Genomic DNA, 19,959 nt, shown 5'->3' with positions numbered 1-19,959 from the left:
TAATAGATAATTATATATATTAAAAGTGTTGTAGTTATTTTTTTTCACAATTTATAGTTTCGAATTTTATAATAAGAATGTGTTTGGTTACCAAACTCACATCAACTCATCTCAACTTATCATTACAACTTTTTCAAACCCCAACACAAAATATAATAAATAATTTAACTTTTTCAAATTTTAAAATAATAATAATATTAAAAAATAATATTCTAACAATATTTTATTATCACAATTCAACTCAACTCAACTCACTTCAACATCCAAACACACCCTAAAAACCTCAAACTTGTAACCACCTTGAATTGTTAGGTGCGTGCGTTGTCGTGCTTGAAATGCGAGGGGCAATTCTTCTATATACTACCGGTTTGAGGACTCGCCATGGAACCGAGTATGCCATGTCAGCAGATAATTAAAAAAAAAATACGAAACATCTTGTATGCGAAAAGGAGGGAAACGAAAACAAAACAAAAACACATTCTGCCACTTGAGGAAGAGGGCGAAATCGAAGAGGGAGATCTGATCGCCGTGTGTCTGAAGTCTGTTGGTTCATTTCGGTCGCTGTCCCGCGGTCGCCGTCGTCACAACCTACAAGTCTCTGGGTTGCGGCGTCGTGGGTGAGAGAGAGGTCTGCGTGAACGTCGTGAGAGTTTCCGTCGGTTCTTCAACCCAGTGAAATTTATTAGGTAATCAAAAGTTTGATCTTCTAGAGTTTTGCTTGTGTACTATCTCATTGGAACCTCAATGAAATCTTAGTGAAATGTTTCTGCGATGTCTGTGAAGTATATATCTGCAGTTGTGAACATGTTATATCTTTGCTTTGAAGGAGAGATTCGAGAGCTGCAAATTAGTTGTAAAAAATTAAGATAGAATGAAGATTTTTTTTTTTTTGCTAGATGAATAGCCACATTTCTTTAAAGAAAATATGGGCTTAAGCTAGTCTTGGGACGAGGTTGAACTTCAGGAATCAAAGATGATTCAGGTTCAGGTTTCGGAGAATTTTATAGCATGTTTTTGTTTTCAATAGATACTGAATCTCCATGTCGTAAGAAAGTTACTTCCCTGATGTGTATGATGAATCTGATACTTGTTTGTCACTAGTGAGAGCTTGGAGAGTGTAAGACAAAGTGACTCTGACCATAATACTCTGTTTCTTTAGTTTGATGTTGAGCATTTCAAATTCTTGAGTTTTTGTTAGGTCAATGTCACTTTATACAAACTTGATATAGATAGAAACAAAATTTCTGTTTTGCTGCATTTGGTTGTAAGGGAAAAAGAAAAAGAAATGGATTTTCAAGGGTGAGAAATATAGCTTACTGTGTGTTTAAAGCCAATGCTATTATTTTTATTTTTCATAAGTAAAATGGAAACACTTTATTATGTTTCTTAAATGTGGGTGGTATAGAAAAGTTACTCACCCTTTGGAGAAGTTTTGTCTATTTTATTTTGCTCATTCCTTGACATGGCTGCATTGTCTTATATGCTACAACAATGAAGTTCATTTGTTTCTCCTGGTGTCCCCACTAACTCTCTAACATTTTTTTTTCTTTTTGTTTTAATTTTCACTTGATGTGTGTATGAGATTATATATTGATGCTGAAATTTATTAAAGCGCAGACAAAAAAGGCACCAGGAAAAAGGAAATGTAAAGAGGTGAAGATATTTAATGACATTTTTTTGTGTATGGATGGATCACAACCGGTGCAACCTAACGGGGATGGATCACAACCGGCGCAATGAGATGTTTTAATTTCAATATTCAGATACTTTTTGTGTATGGAATGTAATTCATGGACATAGCGATGAAGATACCTTTTTTGAGCTATGTATTGGAACTGTGTATTGTGCAATTTGATGTGAGTGTATTGGAATTGTGTATTGGAACTATGTATTAGAATGTAAGTCATGGAATGTATTGGAATTGTGTATTGTGTAATTTGATGTGAGTGTATTGGAATGTGAGTGTAAGAGTGTATTGGAACTGTGTATTGGAATGTGAGTGTAATTTGATGGCTGTATATAGCAGGTTTTTGAATGTATATAGCAGGTTGGAGTTCTTATTTTTTTTGCTTTTTTGATGGCTGTATATAGCAGGTTTTTGAATGTATATAGCAGGTTGGAGTTCTTATTTTTTTTGCTTTTTTGATGGCTGTATATAGCAGGTTGGAGTTTTTTATTTTTTTTGCTTTTTTGAGGGCTATATATAGCAGGTAGCAGGTTGAAGTTTTTGATTTTTTTTTTTTTTTTTGCTTTTTTTATGGATGTATATAGCAGGTTGGAGTTTTTTATTTTTTTTGCTTTTTTGAGAGAGTTTCTGAGTTTTTTTACTTTTTTGATGGTTGTATATAGCAGGTTGTATATAGCAGGTTGGAGTTTTTGAGTAATATATCCTGATGCCAAAACATCATGTAAAGAGTTAATACTTGAACACATAATGCAAATGTGGGATAATGGAATCTGCTGCAATAGAGTATTGCAAATGATATAAACTAATCATTCATTTATACAAAACTCAATCCCAAATCACTTCAAAAACTTAAGCTAAGTACAAATTTCACAAAATTTGTGGGTGAACTCTGGTAAGCACCAACTAATTAGTCTAACATAAGCCTACAAATTTGACAACATATAACAAGTTCCAAAGATACCTACACACTACTACATAACATGACACAACAACTACAAAAGTCCAATATAGGCAGAGTAATGTGCATGAACGCAATATTTCAACTTCTTGCTCCAGAAGCTCCAACTCTCTTCTCAAATTGTATTCCTGCAGTATATCGATTATGCCCAAATAGAGAACAACATCATAAACCTCCAAATGTTCAGCTTCGGAATCAACCTCATCCTACCGAAGCTTGTGATTAGCCTGTGCTGGCATGTTAACTCCTAACTGCACACATGACCTGAGTAAAAATGTAATTATATATAGCTGTTAATTATATAAAGCCGTTAATTATATATATAGACTGCTGTGTGCTAGGATCCCAATTGAAATAGATGACATTTATATGCATGATATTTAAATAAGTGCAGTAGAAATCGTAGTGTTGAGAGTGGCGATACGCGCAGCAAGATATGAGAAACAAATACATCTATGACTGCATGGATATGATGAACCGAAGCTGCAACTGTTTAGCAGCGTGTCTTGTTATTGAAACAGATGCATAGAATTAGTCATACAGGTATACAAGCACAAATGCTCCTGAGGTACACAACTAATCCAGTGAAGTTTTCACATCAATGCATTTCCTTGTCAACATAAATCACAATTTTTTATTTTAGCCTCCTCTTTCCCCTGTTCAATTCACCTAGACTTCATCTTACATAAAGAAACATGCAATTCACTCTTATCATCCCCAAAAAGTCATAAGATGGCTATTATCATTTGCTTAGAAAAGATCATGAAATACATATAAACACCTTGTCGTGAAAGCAGCAAATAATCAGGATGAATTTGTATAAACTCTGCCAAATTATTATACAATATTAATTGAATAAGAGTATACATCCGGTCAACAAATATAGCTGCCGCCATATGTAAAGAGATATCCAAGTAGAAATAAAACAGAAGGAACAAGGCTACCACTAGAAAACAAAAGCTTGCCTGGATAACTTCGTGGACATCAATCACTATAGGAATGTCATACGCTAGTTTTACCTTCTCAAGTATCTGTAGATAAAGAGTAGAAATAAATAGAATTTTAATCTTGAAATTTTACTAGGTTTTCAATATTAAATCTCAGTGTAATTAATCCATGTACAGAAAGAAGATGAAGAAATCAAGAAAACTGATAGGATGAATACTAGAAGATAATTACTCGGGTCCGCTCGATAGGATGAATAGGATGTTGCAGAGCAGAAAATAAGCAAGGCAAACAAAAATAAAGAAGGAATTAAAAATCTGTGAAGATTAGAGAAACGTCATGGATCACAAAGTGTTAAAAATATTGTTCAAGAACTGAGTTGAGTTATAATGAAAAGCACATACCAAACCAAACAATGGACATCCCCCTCTCTCTTAAACCAAAATAAGCCCTCGACTTATTGGCCACCAAAATTCCTCCATTGAGCATCAAAGATATCCTGCACCAAGGAAAATTTCTATCAAAAATAAGGAAAGGGGAGGGAGAAACGCAGAACTTGGTTACGGTTTCTTTCGGCTTTGCTTTGGTTAGGGTTTCTATCGGCTTCGAAGGGGAGGCAGATGATCGAAGGGAAGAATCGGCCTTCGTGTGGAAGGTGGGCTTTCGTGGGAAGAGAAAATTTGGCTAAAGAAGGTTCTTCGTTGTCGGTCTTCGTGTGGTAGATTTCGAGTGGGGATGGTGGAAGACGAATGCTTGAAGATGGAAGGGAGGTCTGGAAATGGGGGCGAGGGGAAGACATCGGGAAGATGAAAACGATGGGGGGAAAACTCTCAGACGAAAATGAAAAGGAAAAGACTAACAAACGTTCAGAACGACGTTGTATTCTTTCTGCCATGTGGGACGCGGTTTCCCCGCGGTTCCCCGCGGTTGTTTCTTATAGAATTTTTCATTGTCGTATCAATGCACAATAAACAGATTGTAGAGAAAAGTTAAAACATAGTTTAATGTGGGTTTGAATACGCAGATAAAATAAATAGTACAATTGAGATGAGATTGTTTGAGTCTTATCTTTATATCCAAACGAACCCTTTGATCTTTCTTGCTTCTTTTATTTTTTAATAAACAATCTGGCTTATAAATATAAATTTTTTAAAATAAATGAGTTATTATATTATCAAGCTAGTGGATAGAATATACCATCCACATTATTTAAATTGAAAGTTTTGATTTATAGAATTCAAATTTTAATTTATTATTTAAATCAAATTATATCACGTAAGCAGTGTAGCGTAGATGTCTTAAAGTAACAATACTCAAAATAAATAAATATATATATATCTTCATCTTTTCTTCATAAGCAAAAATAACTCTCAAAAGATTATTTTTGGATATGAACATGAATCACGATTGCATTAAGAGTTATTACAAAAAGTAAATAAATTTGTAGAGATTCATAAAAAAAATGTACACACTTTCTTAACACAAATTTGAGTCATAGTTTGATCATAGTTTAAAAGAACAAAATGATATTATAATTACTAACCTCCAATCACAGTCCATGAGATCCAATAGACAGTAACACCTGCCAATATGGTTGGCACAAAACATGAACCCACCGGTCCATCAATGCGCCATTTGGATCAAAATAAAACTAGCTTAGGTAAGATCTGTTGGACTCCACTAAAATTAGGTTTGTGAGTTGATACCAAGTGAGTTTAATTTTGTGATTTGGCTTAAAAGGGTGGTAGATCTTTTGATTTATTGGAGAGGTATTTAGGGTAATCATTAAGTCGCCGCAGTTCGGAAGATGATTCTCTTATGTTTTGTGTAGTGTATTTGGTTTGAGATGGGCGCGTCGTTAGAAAAAATCAAAGATTGTTTATTCCAAACATTATTACGTTAGACATTTGCTATTGTAATTGATGGGGTATGTTTTCATTATTTAATTGTTGTTTTTTTAAGTCCCTAACATGTAATTAGGTGTTCTTTTTTCAAAAAATAAATCAAAGTAAAGCTCAGCCCAATCCATTCAAAACCAGCAGAGCAACACACAAAGATGGCCCAAAAAGCCCAGTGGGTTTGGACTTTTTTGGGGCCCAATACATAATACACAACCATTGCTATCAGTATCATCACTATCAGCAGCACCGCCAAAATATTCTTCACTCGCTATCCCTCTGACCTATGCCCTCCACCATTTCCCATATTGAATAAGCAAGCCCTCTCTCTCTCTCTCTCTCTCTACATAATTATACATCCACCCGTCCAAGGGCTGGCAATGATGTCTCTTTTTCTCATTGAAGTTAAAGCAAGAGAAATGAATTTAGGAAAGGTGCCAAGAAAGCATAGCAAAGAGCCAAAATAAAGGAAAGACAAGGAGAAGAAGAAGAAGAAGAAGAAGAGAAGAAAGAGAGGGGATGTGTGATGTGTAGTCATCTGAGTGGTGGGGAGGGTAACTTTGTACGTGTGACCCTTTATTTTCCTGATTAAGAAATACAATAAGCGACAGTGAAGATGCTGACATGCTATTATTAAAGGAGTTGCAATTCTATAATTTAAAATTATTAACGGACAACAGACGTCATAAATTGAATCCTAGTTCATGTTCTTAATTTCAGTTAAGTTTAAAGATCCTTAAAAATAGTAATTTCCATATAATTTAACTATCTTTAAATCTACATCTAGAAAAAAGTAAAACTTTGGACATTGTGAACGAAGATCTTCCCATTCTCTCTCTATTTTTTTTTGTTATTATTATTTAAAAAAAATTATATTCTCAAATTAATGTGTATAATATATTTAATAAAATATTTATGCGGTATAATTTATTCTAAAATATAAAATTTAAATTTTATAAATTAAATATTATCATTTAAATATCGTAAATAATGTGTTCGACTTTGACAATATAACTACTCAAACAAATAAAAACAAAGTTATATTTGAACAACTAATATCGAACAACTCAAATGAAGTGGTTTATTTGGATATAGAATCATATCTCATCTCATCTTATTCTTATAATTTTTTTTCAAACTTTCATATAATATATAATAAATAATTCAATTTTTTCAATTTTTAAAATAATAATAATATTAAAAAATAATATTCTACTAAAATTTTATTTAACTCATTTAATCTCGACTTACCCATTTATCTTTTTCAGTCCCTTTATTTTTTAGAAATAAAAGGAGATTTAAAATAAAATAAAATAAAATTTAGGTTTTTTGTTTGTCTGTTTTTTGACCTTTTTCCTATTTATAAAATAAATAAGTAGAAATTATCTTTTTCAGTCTCTTTATTTTTTAGAAATAAAAGGAGATTTAAAATAAAATAAAATTCAGATTTTTTGTTTGTCTGTTTTTTGACTTTTTTCCTGTTTATAAAATAAATAAGTAGAAGAGCATTTCTCAAAGAGTATCATAGGCAGAGGGTTTTGCTTTGCTCCCATGTCTCTCGCTCTCTCAGCATCTTTCCATTTATCAGGTTGGCTGTCTATTCATTTCTCCTCTCTCCCTATCTCAGAGTAATATTGCTATTTATGCATTTGGATTTACTTTTTTCGGCCTGTTCTATTTCCTTAACTTTCTCGCTTTCCGAACGGACTCTCTATTTAGCTGCTAATTACTCAAAAAACCTGGTCTGTTTTGCTAACCAAAATGGTATTTGATGGTTCAGGGTTGGTTCTGGATCTCTAAAGATATTTCTGGAATTCCCGTGGATTTGTTAAACGGGTGCTTTCTGGGGATTTCTACGGATGCAGCTGTGGGTCTAATGTTTATGCCTTCTCTGGCCAATGCTATTTTGATGGGTATAACTGGTAGATTTGCTTTTCTTTCCTGGGTTTACTGGTTTTGATCGCATTGATGCTTATTTCTCATTTGCTCGGATCGTGTCCGAAGACCAGGATATATGTAGTTTGGCCATATATATCTCACTTCTCAGTAATTCGTGGTAGTGTGGTTTGATTTTTGGATTTCACTGAGTTTTGGCCCGTGGGTTCTTTTTCTTTTTTTGGATTTTACCAAAATGGGATTTTAATTCTCATTCTCGTTAACTGGGGCTACTTTTAGTAGCGTTTGAAGGCTGCTAAAATTACGCCAGCCTTCAAAAAAATTTAGTAGCGTTTGAAGGAAAGATAAAAATTTGTAGGTTTTCGGTTTTGTTATACCATTTTGAGTTTGATGGGGTTAAGATTTTGAGGCAGGGGTTTTTTTCGGTGGGGGCTTAGTTGTTTTAGGATGCATCCTGTTGTGCTTGTTGGGGACATCGATTGTCTACTTGATTAGGGGTTTTTTAATTAGGGAGGGCACGGCAGAATTGTGTAGAGGGTAAGGATGGAAGCGGAGATATCTGTTGTGGGGTGTCAGGAAAAAAATAGTGAAGACTCCATGTTTGTGGAAATGGAAACTGAAGAAAATGGAATTGATAGTCCAAGGAATGGCTCAGAGCAAGGCGAGGAAAGTGATGTGGTATTCTCTAGAGAAGGATCTCTTGTGAGGAAAGAGTTGATATTATCTGGTGGTTGTTGTTGCAATGTCAAGAAGCTCAAATCCAGGATTATTACAACAGATTCCGAGGTTGGAAAGAAAGAAAAACTTGGGCATGAGAAGAAGCTTAGTAGACAAGACAGGATTGAGTTGGGTCGGTTGTTTCAAGGTGCCGCGAGTTCTCACGATTGGGAGCTTGCAGAGAGTTTGATTTTGTTGGCAGATCCACAGACCCTTAATGATGCTTTGTGCATAACATTGGACTCCATCTGGTTCCTGAGCACACAGCAAGAGCTTCATGGGATTACGGGATTGATTAAGAAGATCATTGCCAATGGTGCTTATGACTTTACTAGAGCTGCTTTGAGGACTTCATTTCTAGCTTCGTGCGTCTCCGCATGCCAGAGCCGAACAATGAGTCTTGCTGATACGGTCGCTGTAATGGCTCAGAGGTAAGTGTAATCTTCTTTTACTGTTTATTGAGACGATACTTGTGTAACTTACCAGCCGCTTGAGAGGATTTAAAATTCAACACTTGATCAAAAATATTTTTGTTTCTTTTATATTGTAGGAGTAGCGCTTGTTTGTTAGTGTTGAAGAAAAATTTCTTTGATTATGTTTTCATATCTTGTTTTTTCTTTAAGGTGTAATTCCATCTAGTTGACGATTTAGAAGCAATCCTCTCTCAATATTTTTTTTTTCTTTTTTTCTCTTGAACGAACTTTTGATAGGATGAAAGGGAAACCATGTTACTTGGGCTATGTGTATCATTTGCATCAATAAAGTTTTTGTTTACTGATAAAAAAGGAAAAAAAGAAAAGAAAAGAAAGGGAAACTGCATGTCCACTGGACTGTTACAATTGTCTATATTACTTTGACATCATGATGCTTACAATGTAGAATGGAAGCAGTTCTTTACTTGTGCCTCTTTATTCTTAGCATAACCTTTTTGGGGATGCTTGAAAACAATTATGATGGGAAAACTCATCGTTGGAAAGTCTCCCAACTGATCTAGGGAGGGCATGGACTATTAACAAATTTCATGCTATGCAACAGAAAATTCCACACCTTTTCATTATTAAATGTAAGATATGTTTTACTTTTATGCTGAATGATGAGGCTTTCTACTCCATATTTTGATCAGGTTGCATGAGCGTCTTCAGGAGTGTAATGGGGATGAGGTCTTGAAGGCAGAAGCTAGTGCTAAGGTTCAAAAGTTTACTGAATGGGCTCTAAAATGTATAGGCTTCCATTCTCGTTGCCAGGGCAATAAGGATAGGGTGAGTCACAGCTCAGTTGTTGAGATCCAACTCCAGTTATCTGCTTTCAAGACATTTTTAGATCTTGCTGGCAACCAACTTACTGGAAAGGACTTTACAGAGGCCTTTGATGCGGCCTGCTTCCCCCTCACTCTCTTCTCTAGCTCGTTTGATCCTGGTTGGGCAACTGGGATATCAGCAACTGCAATCCAAGGATTGTTGGGTATGTTGGTAGAGGGTGGTGCTGACAATGTCAATCAATGTTTCCTTGAAGCCTCACGTTTTGGGAGTACAGAACTTGTGCGCATCTTATTGCAGGTATTGCGATTATTGTGTTGATGTTCAATGATGGTGGCATGAAGTTGCCTAATGGGAACTTTTGTTTTTTTGTTTTTGTTTTTTATAAGAATAGAGGTTTGTTGATTGGAAAGAGGCATAGCCCAAGTACACAGGAAGTATACATGGATTATACCTAGCATCATCTAGGAACTAGAAATGGATACAAGCAATTTGTGAAAACTATCCCCATTACAATCAATGCCGAAGCCCGAGAAAAAAGTGTTGAAGAAGAATCTTTTCAGGTCATCCAAGGAATGCTCCCAGTCTTCAAAACACTTACTATTCCTCTCCATTATTGTGAAAACTATTATTGTGTTGATGCTCAATGATGGTGACATGAAGTTGCATAATGGGAACTTATTAAAAAGAAGAAGAAGAAGAAGAAGAAGTTGCCTGAGGCTTTTAGCTGTTTTCTTTTCTAAAAATTATTTTGCTAGGTTCAAGTCGTATGTTTCTCTTCATGTCTTTGTTCAAGCTGTTTGCCTTTGTTCTTCATGTGCACGTATCAGTGTTACTTATGAATGGCTTTATATAGTTCCCATGTTGTTGATACCATGTTTGTGTATGTAATACATAATGAAATTTTGTTGACTGTATTTGGCTGAAATCTTTTTTTTTTGATCAGTGGTTTTAACATTTAAGACACTTTTTTATATTTGGCTGAAATCTCTGTAAGTTTTAGGGCTAGTTTGGGTAGTGGAGTATTCATTATTTTATTATTATTTTTCACATATTTTTCACTATTATTCACTACTATTCACTATTATTCAATATTCTATCATTACTTTTTATTACTTTTTCACTACTATTTACAGAATATCTGAGATCATCTCCCTATCCAAACGCAACCTTAAACATTTCAAGTAGAATCGGAAGTCATTCTGCCATGCTTACTAGCAGTTTAAATATTGTTGAGTTATATTACAAAAAGATGGTATCTTGATGGGCATAATTTCCTCAAACAGAGAGTTTTCATACTTAAACTAACCATTAGAAAGATCAGATATCTCACATCCCAAGCATTTATGTCAAAATCCAATCAATAGAGAAAGAAGATAAAAGATTAATGCAAAGCAAGAGATAAATAAGAAAGTATGGTGACTCCCTAGCTTCTCGTAGATTTTCATTACCTCGCCATGCAACAGTGTTTATGATTTGAAATGACTTCCCTGCTTATTTATGTCATAACTGGCATGGAAAACAGTATTGTTACAATTTTTTGAGAGAGAACTCCCTCATTTCACATGTATGCCTAAACTTGATGCAAGCTTTTCTATTTTGAACTGCTCTCCTGCCACGATTGGCTTTTAGAGAATCTCTGAAAAACAATGAGTGAGAACTACGAGATGTAAAAATCAGTTATCTCGGTTCTGATCCTTTGTTTTTCTTCTCCCCCCCCCCCCCCCCCCCCCCCCCCCCCCCAAGGTCCAAAAAAAAATCAGTTGGTGTTTCTCGTACTATTTTGTTGGTTGGAGGTTCACAAATAAAAATTTGTCCGATTTTATCAGATTGTATCTAAATTGGGGAGGTGTCCATATTCCCTCTCAGTAGAAATGATCCTGCTTTCCAATCTCTGATGGGTTCATGGGATTGCTTAGGTTATAGAAAAATGAGTCTTTGCAGCTGTCATGTTAAATCTTTATAGCTAACTGTTAGCATTACCAAATATAAAGCTTCAGATCTGGACAGCACATTTTCCAAATATATATATATATATATATATAGAGAGAGAGAGAGAGAGAGAGAGCGAGAGAGAGAGATCCTTTTTTTTTTTTTGGGGGGGGGGGGGGGGGGGGGTCTAGCAGACATTTGAAGTGGTTAGAGCTCGTCATCGTAATCCCTTGTAATATTACAAGTATGCGTATTGAATCCATCATCATTACGATTTTGGCCAGTGCACTAGTGCATTAGCAATCATTCCATCTCCTGCATTTGGTGGCTCTAACGAGTGGATCTAGCATGTAATAATTTTTGGTCTATGATGCTTTCAATGTTCAATTTAAATGGTATTCTTGACCTTTATTATATACTTGAGCAGTGTGTTTCCTCTCCGTTCATGCCTTTTTGCTTAATCGCACAGACACGTGCAAAAACACTTTTTTTCATGAAGTTGTCTTTAACAAAAATGTAACATATTATTACTGTATCCCTTTATATGATCTGTTTGTGTGTATGTTTTGTTGCCTAACATCTCTCTCTCTCTCTGTAGATTGCCCAAAGAAACAGCTTGGATCTTGATGTCGACCTTGCTTTGGGCTTTGCTTCCCACTACTGCAAGATCGGCACTATGGAATGTCTGGTGGAAGAGGGTAACGCCATTGCTTTTTTGGGCCCTTTGATGAGAGCTGCTGAGAGAGGGTGTATGCAGGTTGTGGACTGGTTTGTGAAAAGGGGTTGCCGAGACATGGAGCTTTGCCTTGCCCTCACAGCTGCCACTTCAAGCAGTCAAGTAGGTGTTGCTGCCTATCTTCTTCCATGTGTTCCTCAGAATGTCCTTGCAACACTCAGCATTGAGATTCTCAAGGCTGCTGGTGAACGGAGTGGTGGGTCCCTTGATGGTGTAGGATTTCTTCTCTGTTCGGACTTCTTGGGCGATCCAGCAGCTACTTATGCTGTTGCGGACAGTATTGCTAGGTCTGATGATGAGGCTGTAGCCCCTGAGCTAAGGTCTTTTCTTCGAGAGTATTGGTCAGAGGCAGCTTTCTTGGATGGACAAAGGCAAGGACAAGAACATTACATGAACCTTGTGAGGATTTTGAAGTGGGGTGGATCTCCTATTTGCTTGAGAGATCTTCCGGGTCCTCTGAAGGTGGCAATTGCTTACCTGCCGCTGTATAGGGAATGTATGAAGGCGGGTGGTTGTTTGATGTCTCAAAGGCTAAGAGGCCAGCTTGTTGAAGCAGTGAGGAGGCTTGGAGGTGGGGTCTTTCAAGAGGTGAACCAGGGCAGAGAACTCCTAGCTGTTTTGGAGCATCATCTTCCTCCATTTTTGGTTCATACGTCCTGGCTTACCTAGCAAGATTTTTTGCCTGCTGATCTTTCAGATTTTTGCTTTTCCTTCTTGTTTCCAGCCTATATGTGCCATAGATAATAATAATATGCTTTCGCTGGAGGTCAGGTGACGTGGCAATCAAGGTTTGGCAATTTTCTTTCCATCATATGTGGTCGCCTTATATTTTAGGTCTCCCTGCACACTTCATATATATATATAAGCATTATAGCATCTTTATATCGCATGTGCAAGTTGATCTGTCCTGTAATACACAGTGCAACTATCTATTGTCAAAAGAGGTTGGAATATGATGGTTGTGTATATTGGCTGGCATTGACCTCCTGTTTCCTCTATTCCCCTCACGCTTTTCTGTTTCTGTTCTCCTTTAATTTGTCTTCTTTACCGTCCAACTTGCTGAAATTTTTAAATTGATTTCAATTTTTTTTTAGTTCGAGTGAGATTGCTCACCCAGACTCAAAACACAAAACGATAAATTTGCCATGTAGCTCACTATCTCACCACGCATATGCTTGGGAAAACAATCAGATGCTTATTGGTTTGTCACCAACTATGCAAGACGTAATCTTATCTAGCAAAATGGGTCCTTTCAATGGCCACTTTGAAAGCAATCCTTTCCAATTCACAGCCAGTCTAGTGCACTTCACAGCCTGTTGGATTCTACACCCGTTTGGATGGTGAGTTGAGATGAAAGTTGAATAAAATATTGTTAAAATATTATTTTTTAATATTATTATTATTTTGAAATTTGAAAAAGTTGAATTATTTATTATATTTTGTGTGAAAATCTGAAAAAGTTATAATGATGAGATGAGATAAAATGAAACATTTTTACCATTCAAACGGATTAATGTTGTTCAAAATATTGTAATGCTATGTGCCTGTCTCTCACCCCATATACCACCAACGGTGCAGATCTATTAGATTATTCATAAATTGGATCGGTGGGTGACACGAAATCTCCATTTGATCTAATGTACCTTTGGGGAATGAATAGTCTTACCACTCTTCTATTACCCTTCTACTACTCTTTATAATTTTTTTTTATTTTTTTTTAAATTTTCTTTTATTTAATGATTAAAAAAGAAAGTGACTATTAATGAAATTGTATATTTTTTTAATTTTTTTAATGATTAAAGATATTAAAAACTTAAACAAATACATTAAGAATAGTAAAGTGATGATAAAAAGGTCGTAAATCTATCATAGGGCGTGGAGAGATCGCATCCTATTTGTTGCTAAATGATATCTTGTTTTTAAAAAAACAAAGGAAAGAATTTTTCTTTACTTATCAAAAAAAAAAAAAAAAAAAAAAAAAAAACAAAGGAAAGAATAATTGGGCATTTCTTTCTATTTTCTTTACCTTTCCTTAAATGGCGACCCCCTCCCCCCATTTGAGGTGGATCCAAGCACTGCTTTCAAAATGCATTTTAGAGAGACCCAATTACGGGCATTTACTCATGGACATGGCATATATGAGGATGATCATTGTAATGCGTCATTCCATACATCATGTTATGATGTCACGTGCACATTCTCGATCTCCTCTAACTACTGGTCCACGTCGCCTAACCCCAGTACAAGTTGGTGGTGGATTCAATCACTCCATGAATGACATGGAGCTTGGAGGTTACCTATGGCCTACTCAAGAAAACCATTTTTCTCACCAAAATGGCAAAATGTTCAAGTCCATGGATAGGAGCCCCCCTCTAAGCAAGCAGGCAGGCTGCTTATATCAATTGCGCTACCAATTGGTACGATTCATTAAACCATGCAAGCAAGAGACCTTGAAGATTTTAGGAACAACTGCAAAATGAAATGCTACTTTAGGCAAGGATTTTTCTGGTGTAAAACAAATGATGAATAGGAAATGAAAGAACTGTTCGTCTTTTTTTCTTTTTTTTGTTCTTTTTAAGTAGAGAGTTACAAAAATTGTATGATGAGAAAGGTGCATGTGCTGCTGTGCATGTTTATTACACCATTTACACATATGTATAGGTTATATCCCTCACATTAGAAGGCATGAAAGCCAAAACCATAAGAACAGCTAGGATCCCTATGGGAAGCAGAAGCAGCATGAATGGTGGGGGAGGCAAAGGTGGAAGTATCAATGGAAGAATCAGCAAAGAAGCCGTGAGACATACGAGCAAAAGCAATGACTCTAAGCTGAAGTAACTTGCAGCCAACAATCTTCTGCTGCTCCCCTTCCCATGTGATAGGCTGCGTTGGTATTCAATCTTCTTTCCTTCAAACAGAGGGCCAGGAACCTTTATTGATCTCGCATCCATAATGCAACTTGCAGAATGATTTTGTAAACAAATCAAACCTTTCAACAATCTCAGATCCACCTCAGGAAGTTCAAATCTCATTTAAAGATCTCCTAGCCACCTAATTCACAGCACCCCAGTTCAGATTGAGGCAATGCAGATGACAAATGACTCAATTCAAAGATATATCCACCCAAGAAATGTGCAAACTTCAAGACTCTTCAAAATTCTAACACAAGTGGGCCATAGTTATAATGCTGGTGCAAATGTGGATAGGGAACTCTTGTAGTTGCAATATGCAATCAAATCTACAACTCAACAGAATCCTCTTAAGGTTGCTATCCTTTTACTTCAACAGCCCAATGCAGTGATTCTTCTTAGAAACTAATGCTGCTTAGATCCCAGGTTCAGAACTTACAGCTTTACCAACTACAAATGCAAAGTGGAAGTAAACAAAATCTTGCAATGAAAATTAGACTTTTGGTATCACTAGAAGAAAATTTTCCAGCCGTCTTCAAACAAATCAAACCACGTGTCTTCGTCTGTTCCCAAAGAATCAAAACTTCAGTTCAACTCGCAAACCATGAGACGTCGTCCCCAATAATCCAGCTGCACTCCGAGTTTCGAACAATTGAAGGAAATCATGGAAAAACATTCAAATCAGTCACAAACATCCCCCCAAAAGAATCAAATAAATCTGCAAACAACAACTCGAACAGATTCAAAGTCCTGATCCGGTATAAAACCATGGCAAGCCAACACGATTTGTTCAAAACGTTGGGACACCACAAGTGGAAGTCTTGATTTTACTGAAGATGAAATTTTGATTCTCCAAGATTTAGATTCCAAGTGACCCCCATGAAACTTTTAGGAGTGGCTTGCAACAAAAACCCAGTAAATTAATGAGAGAAGGGGAAAAGGGTATACCCAGATTTAAAATCTAGTTTTTTTTTTTTTTTTTCAAGAAGAGAGAGATCAAGCAAAAAATAGGAAAAACAAAGATAGAAAAGCAGAAGTCGATGATACCTGTAATGTTGATAAAACTGCTGAAGCCTTTGATGCTGGTGGTAGTAAAATTTCCGAACAAGGCAACAAGACAGAGAGGCACCTTTATGCACCCTTTGCATCTCAGCCCCCTAATTTTCCCAAACTCCTCTTACAGTTCCTATCTGTTTAGTGGTAGCCTGAAGCATAAAAGACTCATCAAAACAAAAACAAGCATAAAAAGAAAGAAGTGGGTTTTATGATATCATAATTTCTGAAGATGGTATGGAAGTTATATGGTGAAACGGAGGATTGGTACCCCTTCCTTTTGATGGAGCTCTGGGTTGTAGCACTGTATTTGAATTATCACTATTATTACTATTGCTATCATGCAGACGGAGAGAGAGAGGGTTGGGTTCAGTGAATTCCAAATCCAAGTGGGGTTGGTTGCTGACATACAAGTTGCTGGTTTTAGAAACTGCGGGGAGTGTGTCTCCCAAGGTTCTTCTCACCTGGACCTCTCTCTCGAACCTGTCTCTCTAGAAAGTTATGTGTCCTGTCCCTCAAGAAAAGCCTAACACCAAGCTTCAACTATATTTAATTGAAAATTAATTTTATATATAATCATGTAAACGTAATTAGTTTGAAAGAGAATGAATTTTATAATTAAAAAATTAATTTTTTTATATAAATTTTATATTTATTTATTTTTTTAAAATAATTATATAATAATTACACAATTCACGATTATAAATATTTTTTTTAAATTAAATTTCTGAATTCACTCTAAATTGCTCCATCCCTTTCCAAGTTTTTTCAAAATATGAAATCATTCCATTGAAATTCACCCTTCCTTTCCATTTGCAAATGGGTCCATATTGCTTCCCACACTGTTTTGGATTAACTTCCCCTCTCCAACTTTAACTTCTTGCATCTTTTGAGATTTTTTCAAATATTAAAGTCTCGAGTCTCAGAGTCTCGTCCATATATTCTCTTCATTTTTAGGCCCAAATTTCTACGCATTTAAATAATATTTCTATGGAAGGACTAAACAGAGGTAATTAAATAATAAAATGATTTTTTTTTTTTTTTGACCTATATGAAAAAAGCTTCACTTATCAATTTTCATTTCCAACACTACCCTTTTGCTGGCCGAACCATTTTTTTTTAACATGCGGAATATTACAATTTTAAGCAAGACGTCATAATTAATGAGATGGAAAATAAAATTCAACTTCTAATTTTTGAGGAAAAAAATAAGTTCGTTCTAAAAAATTGATCAGAACTTCTAAAGATTTATAGAGTAATGTTACCCACCATCTCTTCTATTATCATTCTTTTATCGTTCGTAAATGATCAGAAACTATCTGTTAAGTTCTATTTATGAGTCAATAACTTCATGCTATATTAAGAGATGGTGAGATAATGATAGAAAAAATGATGAAAATATAATTTTTTAAATTAATATCGAAACTCTAAAATTTAGAGTGAAATATATAAACATGTAAACTTAATCACACCATATTTATAATAAATATTCATTAATATTTCGAGATTACTTTTATAAATCTCTCTCTCTCTCATTCTACATTCAGTGTACATACAGAGATAAATACCAAATGGACATTAAAAAGAAAACGGTTCCATAGTGTATAGCCTGAATGGCATGTGGATATATCCATAATATGGGCATGTGCCAAGTGGATTTCCTCTTACTTGTTTATTTGTAATTTTTATAAGAGAATTTTTATAAGAGCTACCTCGCCCTTCAATTCATTGCATCTTCATGTGTGCTGCTGTCATTCTCTTCCTCGTACATGCACACTACCCAGTAATAGTGTTATTATATTTGGGATTCAAAGCATGGGCACGCCACTTTCCACGCTGCATCCACAGCACGCCTGCTCTTCACCTCCCCCTGGCAATGCAATGGAAGTTCATGAATAATACCAGCTCCAGAAATAAAGTTCAGCAAATGAATGCACAGGTGCATGAATCAGGATGTGGAGACCTTCATTGGGTTCCATTCATTCTCCCAATGACTTCTCCAACATGTTCATAAAAAAGATTCCAGCCATGGCAGAGTTTGAGGACTTCTAGTACTAGTTTGCAAAAAGAAAAATCAAGAGAGAATACCCTTTAGAAAGAATAGAGAAATAATATTTGTAATATTAGATTGTGCAAGTCCTGCATACTTTCTTTTAAATGAAAAACTTCAATTTTTTTAAAAAGAGTACACGAAACTTGTACTCTTAAGCTGCATCTAATATTACTCACACATAAACGATTTCCCATGAATTTGTATTGTCAAGTTCTAAGTAGGGGTGAAAACCTCGCCCTTCAGTGCAGTTTTTGGACAAAACCAATGCTAACCAACGTCTGAAAAAAGGGGGAGCAACCGACGACGCTCATTTCCTTTATGTTTTGTATACTTTAGGTATAAAACAATGTCGTTCCACTTAAACATCATTTTGATTAAGATATATTAAAAAAAAAAGGTTTTATTTTATCAATCGGTTCAACGGTCCTATCCAGTTTCAAACTGGGACCGAACCATTAAACGTTGGTTCTTTCAAATTTCTACCATACGCCGGCCAGTTCTCTACCGGTTCTTGATGTGGCCGGTCAGTTTCCGTCGATGGCGACCGGTTGCATCAGTTGTTGTTCACCCCTTGAAGTTTGGTGTCCAGATTCACCACTGGGGTTTCCATTAGAGGCATAGCGTACAATTGTAATGCAGGTCGGCTGTATTTCCTTTTCTATTTGCTGCAGACTTTGTTCCTGTTTCAAAGATTCGGCTCCCCCATTTAAGAATATTAATAAAATCTTGACCGTATATATAAGCAATATTAAAAATGTCCTATTTTATAAAGATGTTAGTCGATTCGTTTCTCATTAAAGTAATGTTTCTGCATTTGCTGGCTGTGGGTTTTGCCTGCTGGCCCATGTTGTTCCAGGAAAATGCCTTGCCCACAGGGATGCCCTTTTGAAAGCACGTGAAATGCACATGCTTTCCACTCTTTACTTATCACAATGGCTCTGCTGACGGGATTGTGGGATCCATATTTATTAATTTTTTATGAAAACATTTATTCATCATTCTCATATCACACAGTATATATAATTTTTTAATTTTTAATTTTTAATTTTTAATTTTTTTTTATTAAATATGTAATGTATGAATGATGAATCAATTAGTTTTAAAAAATAAAATAAAATAAAATAAATAAATAAATATAGTATATAATTTGTATAGATGATAAAGAACAAAACTCTTTTTTTATTATGTTGTTGTAAAGGCTAGCATTTATAACCCCATTTATATATATTCATAAGATATTAGTGATAAAAAATCTGATGCTCATCCTCTAAACACCTGACTCCGTCCACTTTGTGGCTGACACCGGTGACATCTACCTACCTCTACCGACATTTTTGTATTTTTGTTCCCTAAAGCATAAATAATGCTACAATTAATTTTGGGATTGATTGTATGTTACTTTTCGTTCCTTCTCAATCATAGGAGTTGACAAGGCAGTGCCTGTTAAGAAAAGAAAGGAGGGGGAAAATATATTTTTCTTTCTTAAGAGCTAAGAAATAAAAAAATAAAATAAAAAAAAAAAAAAAAAAAAAAAAAAAAAAAAAAACTGAATTTATCATTGGAATACAAAATGAAGAAGGTTCGAGGTGTTTGTGGGGGACATATGTGGAAAGATGGTGAACACATACATACATACATACATAAATACATTCGCCATCCACCACCAATTTTTAGAATTCTCACTTGACACGTCCCCCGGCACTTGCTGACTAAGGCATGCCATTTAACAACATTATTATTTTTTTAGGTAGTTGCACTGCACCCTATTGTCTGGTTAACATCCACACTCTCGACAGCTCCTTAATGGTCCATCTTAATACTTATAACCAGACTTCCAACCATACATGTCTATTTCATGATACATATATATATATATATATATATATATATATATATATCTTAAATTTTATAAACTAGGA

General features: G+C 35.3%; 2 protein-coding genes and 1 long non-coding RNA gene across 3 annotated transcripts; 2 read left to right on the top strand and 1 right to left on the bottom strand.

Moving 5' to 3' along the window:
• The first annotated feature begins 6,961 nt into the window (after window positions 1–6,961).
• On the top strand, window positions 6,962–13,003 carry LOC121256916 (ankyrin repeat protein SKIP35-like). The gene is made up of 4 exons (XM_041157713.1): window positions 6,962–7,076; window positions 7,269–8,532; window positions 9,225–9,657; window positions 11,888–13,003. The coding sequence occupies exons 2-4, from the start codon at window positions 7,928–7,930 to the stop codon at window positions 12,692–12,694; spliced, it is 1,845 nt and encodes a 614-aa protein (XP_041013647.1). The 5' UTR covers window positions 6,962–7,076; window positions 7,269–7,927; the 3' UTR covers window positions 12,695–13,003.
• A 1,622-nt stretch (window positions 13,004–14,625) lies between these two features.
• On the bottom strand, window positions 14,626–16,327 carry LOC121256927 (ARGOS-like protein). Its single transcript, XM_041157739.1, has 2 exons — window positions 15,982–16,327; window positions 14,626–15,076 (listed from the first exon to the last, which is right to left on the bottom strand). Exon 2 carries the CDS (start codon window positions 15,055–15,057, stop codon window positions 14,671–14,673), a length of 387 nt encoding a protein of 128 aa, XP_041013673.1. The 5' UTR covers window positions 15,058–15,076; window positions 15,982–16,327; the 3' UTR covers window positions 14,626–14,670.
• On the top strand, window positions 15,113–15,408 carry LOC121256937. Its single transcript, XR_005939136.1, has 2 exons — window positions 15,113–15,203; window positions 15,290–15,408. It is a non-coding gene; the product is annotated as an uncharacterized LOC121256937 (long non-coding RNA).
• Window positions 16,328–19,959: the final 3,632 nt, after the last annotated feature.

This window comes from Juglans microcarpa x Juglans regia, chromosome 1D (assembly GCF_004785595.1).
Source record: "Juglans microcarpa x Juglans regia isolate MS1-56 chromosome 1D, Jm3101_v1.0, whole genome shotgun sequence".
Classification (NCBI taxonomy): domain Eukaryota; kingdom Viridiplantae; phylum Streptophyta; class Magnoliopsida; order Fagales; family Juglandaceae; genus Juglans; species Juglans microcarpa x Juglans regia.
Note: the sequence above shows the minus strand (reverse complement) of the source record. Positions and strands in the feature narration are given on the sequence as shown.

Coding starts and splice junctions, on each gene's coding strand:
- LOC121256916 (XM_041157713.1), top strand. CDS start 7,928: ATGGAAGCGGAGATATCTGTTGTGGGGTGTCAGGAAAAAAATAGTGAA. Junction 8,533..9,224: donor GTCGCTGTAATGGCTCAGAG/GTAAGTGTAATC, acceptor TATTTTGATCAG/GTTGCATGAGCGTCTTCAGG. Junction 9,658..11,887: donor TTGTGCGCATCTTATTGCAG/GTATTGCGATTA, acceptor CTCTCTCTGTAG/ATTGCCCAAAGAAACAGCTT.
- LOC121256927 (XM_041157739.1), bottom strand. CDS start 15,057: ATGAGATTTGAACTTCCTGAGGTGGATCTGAGATTGTTGAAAGGTTTG.